Source organism: Pseudophryne corroboree, chromosome 2, assembly GCF_028390025.1.
Source record: "Pseudophryne corroboree isolate aPseCor3 chromosome 2, aPseCor3.hap2, whole genome shotgun sequence".
Lineage (NCBI taxonomy): Eukaryota > Metazoa > Chordata > Amphibia > Anura > Myobatrachidae > Pseudophryne > Pseudophryne corroboree.
Window position 1 is genome coordinate 623,310,179 of NC_086445.1, and position 13,070 is coordinate 623,323,248.

At 46.7% G+C, this 13,070-nt stretch overlaps 1 protein-coding gene across 1 annotated transcript in view; it reads right to left on the reverse strand.

Annotated features, from left to right (window-relative positions):
• Positions 1 to 13,070, reverse strand: part of ACACA (acetyl-CoA carboxylase alpha) — an 848,870-nt gene that overhangs the window by 324,418 nt on the left and 511,382 nt on the right. The window contains exons 38-39 of the mRNA XM_063951842.1: positions 8,873 to 8,970; positions 1,262 to 1,382 (exon numbers count right to left, since the gene is read on the reverse strand). Coding sequence (XP_063807912.1) covers positions 1,262 to 1,382; positions 8,873 to 8,970 — 219 coding nt within the window. The remainder of the gene's footprint in view (positions 1 to 1,261; positions 1,383 to 8,872; positions 8,971 to 13,070) is intronic.

Below are 13,070 nucleotides of genomic sequence, written 5' to 3' on the forward strand. Positions count from 1 at the left end.
AGCATCTACCCCATAACTAGGTGCAAAAAGCTCTTGGAAACATGCATATTTACTCTTACATCCAACTCTGCAAAGTCTGCAGTTCTGTTGCCACTCCTTCGGCTCCACTGAACTCTGCCACATGAGAACCATCAACTCTTTAAATTATTATTCAACACATGGAGACTGAAGCAATTATCTCATTACTGCTAAATCATACCATTTTAAAAACACATGCAGAGATTTCTAGTGTTACCAATGCCAATTACACTGACACTAGTGTTTGCTAGCATTCCATTTCAGTTTTTGGCATGCATATTGTTCTATGCACAGACTAGACCTTTACCTCTGGTTAACGCTTTGTGAAAGTCAACAGTGAGGTCCAAACAGTAATGACAAAGTAGTAATATTTATGCTCGGATATACTGTATATGGTATCCAATTAATATACTGTATAACATACGGCCAGACTCAATTAGCCACTAGTTCTGCACTGTAAGGTCCCGTGTTACATTAATGTGCAGTTTGCGGGATAATTTAATCAAGGGTGCTCCCGATACCCACACAATTTAAATCCAGCCAGTAAATTGTGAGCAATGTTGCGTGATAATTCTGCAGTGTGCCACATATATGAAAGAGTCCTTATTCCCAAAAAGTGACTAATAAGTTGTAGACGCTGATAGTGGCCGTAAGCATAGTATTGAAGGCAATTAAATGGTGTCAGTTAGTTTCCAACTTTTATAAATGATGAACAAGTTTGAGCCAGCAAGTATATTATAGCAAACAAAAGTGTCTAGTACAATTTGGAACATATTAAAATGCGATACTGATGTATGTGTATAAACGTTTCTAAAAAGTATTAAAAAAAAAATGCGTACAACAACCCCCATTGAAGTAAACAGTTGTGTACCCTAGTTTGCAGCTAATTGAATTCAACCTATAGAATAAAACTGTATTAGGCAAATGTGTGCAGCTGAACACAATGGGATGTTCAGCAAGACACTGCCTCTAAGGGTTTGAAAACTCTGCTAACCATAGAATTAAATTCAAGTGAGATTATGCGTATAAGGGAGTTTTCCTCTGTGATACATCTCATAGTAACATCCATGTGCAAAAAGTTTGGTTTCTTAGGGACAAACCATGACCACACAACATAGTAGATTCCTACAGGTCAACTACAGACATTATAAATGGAGAGGGTGGAAGCATTTTTTCCTCTGTTCTCATCTTATTTGAAATAAACAATCAGCCAAATATACAATAAATTGTTGAGCGTAATTACCAGATTAATGGTGATGACTTCTTCATAAGCTAATGATGACTCTCCAGCAATCATGCCAGATCCCCGAAGGTTCTCCACTCCAAGTCCTTCTTCCTTACCAATTATGTCTGTAATCTTGTACCTGGTGAACACAGTAACATTATACACTTTTATTATTTGTTGTAAAGTAGTTCAAATCATCATCAATTTTTAATAGATTTTAACAGATTTCAACTTGTTGTCACATACTGTATATGGACAAAATAAAAACATTGCCTAAGAATATGAGCTCTTCCCTATTTAATTTGATTTATATCCTATTTTGCACTTGGAATATACTGCTTTTTGGAGCATCATATATGCATTACGGGATCATTCTTTACATTGGTTTATGTGTGGTATTAAAACACTTCCTCGATCAGATACTCCTAGAAGATGATGGCAATGGTGACCATAAAAAGGTTCTGACGGTGACACAACATCAGGGGGTAGAAATTTTGTTGCTTTGATAATTTAGGAGTAGTTTAATGGGTATGCAGGTTAGCATCCCACTCGTCGGGGTCCTGGCAGTCTTAATACCGGCGCCGGAATCCCGACAGGGTCACCATACCGCTACTAAAATACCGGCGAGTTAGTTGATTCCCCCTCTATGGGTGTCCACAACACCCATAGAGGGAGAATAGAACATGTGGCGAGCAAAGCTCACCACTGAGCCTGCAAGGGGCTTCATTGCACTTGCCCCCATGCTGGGATTCTTCCGCATGGGTTGACGGTATCGGTATACTGACAGCCGGCATCCCGTGCGCCGGGATAACATACTGATCCATTTTAATGACCACGTCCCATAACCTGATTTGTGTATTATAGTGCAGAATCAAATGATTTATAGCTATCCTGTATTTGCATGGAATACAATGATCTCCCCATGTTATTCCCAGTGATCCTCTATCAATCAATACTTTCTGGTCATGCTCTATAAGCAGGATCAACAGCACAAAAACATAAAAAGTTTCCACAAGAAAGAACAGTATCTGTGCCGCATCTCCAATTTTTTTTCATCCTAAATGATCCCCATTTTCAGTATATCATTCTACTGCTATGTCTCTTCTACACTAGCGTATTCTACCTACAGTCATTTCTTAGATGTAACAAGGTGCATATGCATTAATATGGACTATCCTGCATTTTTTATTTTTTTATTCAAATGTGCGTATTATAAGGAATATGTGTATCCTTTATTATTAAGGAATTTAGAGTCTCCTATATATTATAACTCATCAGTAGCTTTAATTATCCTTATAATTACATTGTTCCTCAAATATTTAAAACCTTTGATATGTCACAGATTTGGAGCTACAGTGTTTTTACATACAAAATGCTATGCTTCAGTGTTTTCCTGGAAAACACTGTAACATGGCATTTCGGATGCAGATACAGCCGCAATTACACACGGAATATAGGCATGCTGCATATCACTTTAATCAGCAGAAGCTGCTTGTGGATTATATTGCTCAGCACTACTGAGTCCTGCCATGTCATGGAGTGGCTTAAAGGGCTCTTTAGCGTGACTCCAGCAAGGCTGTAAGAGGACACATCTGTATGTGTACATTTCCTGAGCATGTGTAAGGTAATAACACACAAGATAAGTTCCGCCAACATGCTTTCTTTCAACTCAGCATCAGCCCCAAAGTGTGCTGCCTGATGGAGTCGGTATTGAAATGCTGGCGGTCAGAACACTGACCGCAGCATCCTGATGATAAGAATCCTGACAGGGAATCCTTGCCCCCCCTTACCCGCCATACTCTCCCTTTCCGCAGACTAAATCTAACATCCCCCCTTTTCCCCCCACAGTTTAATCCTAACACGCCCTGGGGGTACCTAAACCTAACCTCCCCTACCCACAGTCGACACCTAAACCCCCCGGAATGCAGCCTAGCCCTAACAGCTTAAAACTAACCTCCGACCAGGTGTCGACTTTCAGAGTAGTATCGGGATTTCGGCGTCTGTATTCTGACTGCCGGTATCCCGACCGCTGGAACCCTAACCAGATCCCGTCTGATGAACTGCTCTAAAAAACCCACAGATAATAGGATTTAATTACTTACCGGAAAATCCTTTTCTCGCAGTCCGTAGAGGATGCTGGGGTCCACATTAGTACCATGGGGTATAGACGAGTCCACTAGGAGCCATTGGCACTTTAAGAGTTTGAGAGTGTGGGCTGGCTACTCCCTGTATGCCCCTCCCACCAGACTCCGTCTTGAAACTGTCCCTGAGGAGACGGACATCTTCGAGAGAATGATTTAACGCATATAGTGGCAAGATTCACACCAGCTCACACACAAGGCAAAACAAGCTAACTCAGCAACCGCTGAAACATTACTTACCAAGTAACAATGCAGTACGTAACTAAAAACCAAAGTTGTACTGAACCAGATAACCACTGCAAGAAAACAAAGCGCTGGGTGGGCGCTCAGCATCCTCTACGGACTACGAGAAAAGAATTTACCGGTAGGTAATTAAAATCCTATTTTCTCTTACATCCTAGAGGATGCTGGGGTCCACATTAGTACCATGGGGATGTACCAAAGCTCCCAGAATGGGAGGGAGAGCGCGGAGGCTCCTGCAGAACTGATTGACCAAACTTCAGGTCCTTGTAGAACTTTGCAAACGCGTTCGACCCCGACCAAGTAGCCGCTCGGCAGAGTTGCAAAGCGAGACACCCTGGGCAGCCGCCCAGGAAGAACCCACCTTCCGAGTAGAGTGGGCCTTAACAGACGTAGGACACGGCAAGCCTGCTGTAGAATACGCATGCTGGATAGTGAACCTGATCCAGCGAGAAATCGTCTGCTTAGAAGCAGGACACCCAATTTTCTTGGGATCATACAGGACAAACAGAGAGTCCGATTTTCTGTGACGAGCAGTCCTTCTCACATAGATTTTTAGAGCCCTTATAACATCTAAGGACTTTGATGAGATTGAGGAGTCAGTCGCAACTGGCACCACAATAGGTTGGTTGATATGAAATGCCGTCACAGCCTTCAGGAGAAACTGCTGACGTGTCTGGAACTCAGCTTTATATTCATGGAAGATCAAGTATGGGCTTTTACAGGACAAAGCCCCCAACTCCGACACACGTCTAGCAGAAGCTAAGTCTAACAAAGTGACAGCCTTCCACGTGAGAAACTTGACCTCAACCTCCTGTAGAGGCTCAAACCAGTCTGACTGGAGGAACTGCAATACCACGTTAAGATCCCAGGGCGCCGTAGGCGGTACAAAGGGAGGTTGGATATGCAGAACTCCCTTCAAAAAAGTCTGAATCTCAGGGAGAGCAGCCAGTTGTTTCTGGAAGAAAATTAATAGGGCTGAAATTTGGACCTTTATGGATCCCAACCTCAGGCCCATATCCATGCTTGCTTGCTTGCAGGAAGAGGAGAAACTGTCCCAGTTGAAACTCCACGGTAGGAATCTTCTTGGACTCACACCAATATACATATTTTTTCCAAATACGATGGTAATCTTAGACGTTACTCCTTTCCCTAGCCTGTATCAGGGTAGGAATAACCTTGTTCGGAATGCCCTTCCGAGCTAGTATCTGGCGTTCAACCTCCATGCCATCAAACGTAGCCGTGGTAAGTCTTGACAGGCGAACGGCCCCTGCTGCAGCAGGTCCTCCCAAAGAGGAAGAGGCCTCGGCTCTTCTAGCAGTAGATCCACAAGATCCGCGTACCAAGACCTTCTCGGCCAGTCTGGAGCAACGAGGATCGCTTGAACCCTTGTTCTCCTTACGAGCTTTAGCACTTTTGGAATGAGTGGGAGTGGTGGAAACATGTACACCGACTGGAATACCCACGGAGTCACTAGGGCGTCCACCGTCACCTCTTGCGGGTCCCTCGACCTGGAACAATATCGCCAAAGCTTCTTGTTGAGACGAGAGGCCATCATGTCTATTTGGGGTACACCCCAAAGATCTGTTACCTCCTTGAACACCTCCGGATGGAGACACCACTCCGCTGGATGGAGATCGTGTCTGCTGAGGAAGTCTGCTTCCCAATTGTCTACTCCCGGAATGAAGATTGCCGACAGCGCCAACGCGTGTTTTTCTGCCCAGAGGATGATTCTTGTTACCTCTGACATTGTAGCTCTGCTCTTCGTTCCGCCCTGTCAGTTTATGTAAGACAATGTCGTTAGATTGTCCGACTGCACTTGAATGGCCCGATTTCTCAGAAGATGGGCCGATTGGAGACGGCTCTTAGTGTCAGAATGTTTATCAGTAGGCGGACTTCCAGACTTCCTTGGAAGGTTTCCCCTTGAGTGACTGCGCCCCAGCCCCGGAGACTTGCATCCGTGGTTAGAATGATCCAGTCCTGAATCCCGAACCTGTGGCCCTCCAGAAGGTGAGGTAATTGTAGCCACCAGAGGAGTGAAATTCTGGCCTTTGGCGACAGATGTATTCTCTGGTGCATGTGTAGATGAGATCCTGACCACTTGTCCAGGAGAGCCAGCTGGAAGGACCAAGCATGAAACCTCCCGAACTGCAGAGCCTCGTAAGAGGCCACCATCTTCCCCAGAAGGCGAATGCACTGATGAACAGACACCCAGGCTGGCTTCAGGACATCCCGGACCATTGTTTGTTTCACCAACGCTTTTTCCTCTGGAAGAAACACCCTCTGCACTTCCGTGTCGAGGATCATTCCCAGAAAGGACAACCTCCTGGTTGGTTCCAAATGTGATTTTGGAAGATTCAGGATCCAACAGTGTTCCCTGAGATGGGACATGAGAACAAAGGACTGTAACAGCCTCTCCTTGGATGATGCCTTTATCAGCAGATCGTCCAGATATGGAATTATGTTAACTCCCTGTTTGCAGACGAGAACCATCAGTTCCGCCATCACCTTGGTGAATACACTCGGTGCTGTGGAGAGGCCGAATAGCAGGGCCTGGAATTGAAAATGACAGTCCCACAGTGCGAATCGGAGATAAGCTTGATGCGACGGCCAAATTGGAATGTGGAGGTGCGCATCCTTGATATCCAGGGATACCAAGAATTCCCCCTCCTCCAGACCTGATATCACCGCCTTTAGAGACTACATTTTGTACATGAACTCCCTCAGGAAGGGGTTTAGCGATTTTAAGTTCAGAATGGGTCTGACCGAACCATCTGGTTTCGGTACCATGAAAAGATTTGAATAGTAACCTTTGTTTTGTATTAGGGGTGGAACTGGTACAATAACCTGTGCCTCCACCAACGTTTGTATGGCTTCCTGTAGGATAACCCTGTCTGCCAGCAAAGCTGGCAAGCCTGATTTGAAGAATCGGTGAGGAGGAAGATCTTGAAATTCCAGCCTGTACCCTTGGGACACAATATCTTGCACCCAAGGATCCAGGCCGGACGACACCCAGACGTGACTGAAATGCCCGAGTCTCGCCCCCACCAGCCCTACCTCCAGGCCGCGCTGTCCACCGTCATGCTGAGGACTTTGGCATACTTGAAGTAGGTTTCTGGTCCTGGGAACCCGCAGCAGTAGGTTTCTTGGATTTTGGCCGACCTCCTCGAAAGAAGGTGTTGGACGGCTTGGTCTTTCTTGCTTTGGCAGTCCGAAAGGGCTGTGTTGCAGCTGAAGGAAAGGGTTTCTTCGTAGCAGGTGCAACTGAGGGAAGAAAAGGAGACTTACCCGTTGTAGCCGTGGAAATCCACACATCCAACGCTTCCCCAAAGAGAGCCTGACCTGTGTAGGGTAGGGTAGGGTCTCCGCACCTCCCCTGGATTCCGCATCTGCAGACCACTGGCGCATCCAAAGTCCCCAACGAGCTAAGACAGACATGGAAGATATCCCTACAGCCATGGAACCCAGGTCTTTAACGGATTCCACCATAAATCCTGCATAATCCTGAATGTTACGTAAAAACAATTCAACATCACTTTTATCCATTGTATCCAAATCCTCAAGTAACGTGCCTGACCACTTTACTATAGCTTTGGAAATCCATGCACAGGCAATCGTGGGACATAGTATTGCCACTGAAGTTGTGTATATGGATTTGAGCGTAGCATCAATTTTGCTATCAGCGGTAGATCCTGGAACAGGTAAAACCACCTTTTTTGAGAGTCTGGATACAGACGAGTCCACTATGGGTGGGTTTTACCATTTTTTTCTATCCTCCTCAGGGAAGGGGAAAGCAACCAGAACCCTTTTAGGGATCTGGAATTTTTTCTCCCGGGTTTTCCCATGCTTTCTCAAATATAGCATTTAATTCTTTGGACGCAGGGAAGGTTAGCAAGGCTTTCTTATGGTCAGTGAAGTAAGCCTCCTCAACATGCTCAGGTGTTGTATCAGCAATATTTAACACACCTCTAATAGCCTCTATCATCAATTGCACCCCTTTTGCAAGAGATGCGGCCCCCCTCAGCACATCCCCATCACCGTCTGCCATGTCAGAATCGGTATCCGTGTCATCTTGCATAATCTGGGCAAGAGCACATTTGTGGGAACCTACAGTGGGGGGCCCTGAGGTAACAGAACTGGACCAAACTGCCATAGAGTTCTGTAAAACCTGAGTTGCAGATTCATTCTGTGCAACCCTAGTAGAAATCTGAGCAATCATAGATTTGATAGAGGATAACCATTCAGACTCCCTTGCTGGTATCTGCGCTAAAACTGTGCAATCCTGATTACATGGAATGGGATCATCCTGAGAGGATATATACTCTGCAGCATATGACACAGAGTCCCTGGACATAGCTTAATGGAGACCACGCACACACACACAGGGGAGGACAGACAGAGTTTCACCCCCAAGAATGGCAAGAGAGACACGGAGATTGGAGCCAACCCACACACAGCGCTTTCAAGGTATAGGGAGACCCCCCAACCAGCGCTGACAGTGCACCTTAATAGGTTACACAGTCTGTACACAGCCTCTTCCCCCCCCCCCCCCCGCCCTTCCACAACCCCCTGGTACCGTAAGAGATAGCTGGGGTTGAATTGGAGGGACATCTCTCACTGACAGCGCTTCGCAAGGAAGGAAAATGGCGCTGAACGCTGCTGGGTTAGTACTGTGCTCCATACCCTGTTGTTGCCATCTTCACACCGGCTCCCCGCTTGCTAGGGGGGCCAGTGACTGACTCGCCACTGATCTTCTGGCTCTGTAAGGGGGTGGCGGCATGCTGCCGGGGTGAGCGATCACCTGTGGCGGGGAACGTTCAATCCCTTCAGGAGCTCAGAGTCCTGTCAGCGGAGATAGTGGCTCAGACCCCGCAGGGCGGACACTACTCCCCCCTTAGTCCCACTAGGCAGGGAGGCTGTTGCCAGCAGCATCCCTGTAAAAAAATAAACTCTAAAAAACAACTTTACTAAAGAAACTCTGGAGAGCTCCCCTAGCTGTGACCGGCTCCTCCGGGCACATTTTCTAAAAGGAGTCTGGTGGGAGGGGCATAAAGGAAGGAGCCAGCCCACACTCTCAAACTCTTAAAGTGCCAATGGCTCCTAGTGGACCCGTCTATACACCATGGTACTAATGTGGACCCCAGCATCCTCTAGGATGTAAGAGAAACAGGATAAAAGTCAAAGAAAATATAAAATGTTATAAAAATCTCATATATGTATACATACAGATATGTAGAATTGAATTTACCTAGATTCACCTTCGTCTTCCACATGTTCACAATGTACAGAGTTCAGGGCACTGACCTTCTTGTAGTCTTGTGGTGTTAAATATAAATATTTAAACCCCTAAAAGGATTGAAGATATTTGTGAGGGATAAAAGACATTTGACTGGAAAATCATTATAAGTTTAAAATAAAATCTTATGTGTGGGTAGTGATGCTGATTAAGCAATTCTCCCACAGGAAATGCTGATAACATACCCTCCAACTGTACCTTTATATCAGGTACAGTACCTTTTTTTAATGGTCTGTACCAAATTTTGGCTCTCCAAAATTCCATTGAAAGTATAGGACCTTTTACCCATGGATACGCCCTCTTTCCTAATTTGTATATATTTTTATGTGTAAAATGTTGGAGGGTATGTGATAATCATTGTAGAACATACTTTCCAGGAATGCTTTGTTTCTACCCAACAGCTATCAGTTTATAGAGACTGGCCTAATGTATACTAAACTGGGATCTGTGAAGCCGAGATCGGGTAAAAACCAGAACGGTCCAGCTCCCTCTTCGACTGTGAAGCTTTTAGTATGCATCCTCACCTGGGGTAGGGAAGGGCGGGGGGGGGGGGGGGGGGGGGGGGGTTGGGTCCGTGACAGTTGACATTGGGGAGGCTGGGAGAACCCCTCTGTATAGTCAAAAACATTTAAATTTTTACTCCATCCCCGACCATAAGGGGAAGCTGTAAACACTCCCTACCCATCTCCCTGTTGATAGCTGTCACAGACACCCCCCAGATGGGCCAAACCCCAGATGGGGATGCTCACTACACACTCCACAGTGGCAGAGGTCACTGCAGAGAGCCAGTCTGGTCTTCCAAGGTCTGGACCATTCCGGTTTTTACCAAATCCCATTGAAGATTTTCATTGTACATTTATAAGACATATCATAAACTACATCTTGTATGTTTCCTATTAGTCATAAGTCATGTATCAACATTTTACAACATACAAAAGAGCAGGTTTGAAGAAGGTAAAAGGAAGAAGATGATGAAGAATTGAGTAAGGGGGTGAAAAACAAGATGATGAAAATGTTGTAGAAGAAAATAAGAATTTACTCACCGGTAATTCTATTTCTCGTAGTCCGTAGTGGATGCTGGGTACTCCGTAAGGACCATGGGGAATAGACGGGCTCCGCAGGAGACTGGGCACTCTAAAAGAAAGATTAGGTACTATCTGGTGTGCACTGGCTCCTCCCTCTATGCCCCTCCTCCAGACCTCAGTTAGGATACTGTGCCCGGAAGAGCTGACACTACAAGGAAAGGATTAGGAATCCAGGGTAAGACTCATACCAGCCACACCAATCACACCGTACAACTCGTGATACTATACCCAGTTAACAGTATGAACAACAAATGAGCCTCATTAACAGATGGCTCATAACAAAACCCTTTAGTTAAGCAATAACTATATACACGTATTGTAGAGAGTCCGCACTTGGGACGGGCTCCCAGCATCCACTACGGACTACGAGAAATAGAATTACCAGTGAGTAAATTCTTATTTTCTCTGACGTCCTAGTGGATGCTGGGTACTCCGTAAGGACCATGGGGATTATACCAAAGCTCCCAAACGGGCGGGAGAGTGCGGATGACTCTGCAGCACCGCATGAGCAAACTCAAGGTCCTCTTCAGCCAGGGTATCAAACTTGTAGAATTTTGCAAACGTGTTTGACCCCGACCAGGTAGCAGCTCGGCAAAGTTGTAATGCCGAGACCCCTTGGGCAGCCGCCCAAGAAGAGCCCCCTTCCTCGTGGAATGGGCTTTTACTGATTTAGGATGCGGCAGTCCAGCCGCAGAATGTGCAAGTTGAATCGTGCTACAGATCCAGCGCGCAATAGTCTGCTTAGAAGCAGGAGCACCCAGCTTGTTGGGTGCATGCAGGATAACAGCGAGTCAGTATTTCTGACTCTAGCCGTCCTGGAAACATAGATTTACAGGGCCCGGACTACATCCAGCAACTTGGAGGCCTCCAAGTCCCGAGTAGCCGCAGGCACCACAATAGGTTGGTTCAAATGAAACGCTGATACCACCTTAGGGAGAAATTGGGGACGAATCCTCAATTCTGCCCTGTCCCTATGGAAGATCAGATAAGGGCTTTCACATGACAAAGCCGCCAATTCTGACACACGCCCAGCCGAAGCCAAGGCCAAATATATATATGACCACTTTCCACGTGAGATACTTCAACTCCACGTTCTGAAGTGGCTCAAAACAATGTGATTTTAGGAAAACCAACACTACGTTGAGATCCCAAGGTGCCACTGGAGGCACAAAAGGGGGCTGAATATGCAGCACTCCCTTAACAACGTCTGAACTTCAGGCAGCGTCTTTTCAAGCCTTTAACAGCGTAGGAATCACTTCATCTGGAACGCCCTTTTCCGTTAGGATCCGGCGTTCAACTGCCAAGCCTTCAAACGCAGCCGCGGTAAATCTTGGAACAGACAGGGCCACTGCAGTAACAGGTCCTGTCTGAGAGACAGAGGCCATGGGTCCTCCGAGATCATTTCTTGTAGTTCTGGGTACCAAGTTCTTCTTGGCTAATCCGGAACTACGAGTATAGTTCTTACTCCTCTCTTACTTACTATCCTCAGTACCTTGGGTATGAGAGGAAGAGGAGGGAACACATAAACCTACTGGTACACACACGGTGTCACTAGTGCGTCCACAGCTATGGCCTGAGGGTCTCTTGACCTGGCGCAATACTTTTTTAGCTTTTTGTTGAGGCGGGACGCCATCATGTCCACCTGTGGCCGTTCCCAACGGTTCACAATCTGCGTGAAGACTTCTGGATGAAGTCCCCACTCTCCCGGGTGGAGGTCGTGCCTGCTGAGGAAGTCTGCTTCCTAGATTTCCACACCCGGAATGAACACTGCTGACAGTGTTAGCACGTGATACTCCGCCCATCGGAGAATCCTTGTGGCTTCTGCCAACGCCATCCTGCTTCTTGTGCCGCCTTGTCGATTTACATGGGCGACAGCCGTGATGTTGTCTGACTGAATCAGCACCGGCTGGTTTTGAAGCAGGGGTCCTGCTTGCCTTAGGGCATTGTAAATGGCCCTTAGGTCCAGAATATTTATGTGTAGGGAAGTCTCCTGACTCGACCCTTGTCCTCGGAAATTTCTTCCCTGAGTGACTGCTCCCCAACCTCGGAGGCTTGCATCCGTGGTCACCAGGACCCAGTCCTGAATGCCGAATCTGCGGCCCTCGAGAAGATGAGCACTCTGCAGCCACCACAGCAGAGACACCCTGGCCCTCGGGGACAGGGTGATCAGCCGATGCATCTGAAGATGCGATCCTCACTTGTCTAACAGGTCCCACTGAAAGTTCCTTGCATGGAACCTGCCGAAGGGAATTGCTTCGTAAGAAGCTACCATCTTTTCCAGGACTCGCGTGCAATGATGCACCGACACCTGTTTTGGTTTCAGGAGGCCTCTGACCAGAGATGACAACTCCTTGGCCTTCTCCTCCGGGAGAAACACCTTCTTCTGTTCTGTGTCCAGAAACATGCCCAATATCAGCAGACGCGTCGTAGGAACCAGCTGCGACTTTTGGATATTCAGAATCCAGCCGTGCTGTTGTAGCACTTCCTGAGATAGTGCTACTCCGATCAACGACTGCTCCTTGGACCTCGCCTTTATAAGGAGATCGTCCAAGTACGGGATAATTATAACTCCCTTCTTTCGAAGGAGTATCATCATTTTGGCCATTACCTTGGAATACACCCTCGGTGCCGTGGACAGACAAACGGCAACGTCTGGAATTGGTAATGTCAGTTCTGTACCACAACCTTGAGGTACTCCTGGTGAGGTGGGTAAATGGGGACATGTAGGTAAGCATCCATGATGTCCAGTGATACCATGTAATCCCCCTCTTCCAGGCTTGCAATAACCGCCCTGAGCGATTCCATTTTGAACTTGAACTTCCTTATATAAGTGTTCAAGGATTTCAAATTTAGAATGGGTCTCACCGAACCGCCTGGTTTCGGTACCACAAACATTGTGTAATAGTAACCCCGTCCCTGTTGAAGGAGGGGAACTTTTATTTTCACCTGCTGGAGGTACAGCTTGTGAATTACCGCCAGTACTACCTCCCAGTCCTGGGGAGTAGCTGGCAAGGCTGATTTGAGGTAACGGCGAGGGGGAGACGCCTCGAATTCCAGCTTGTATC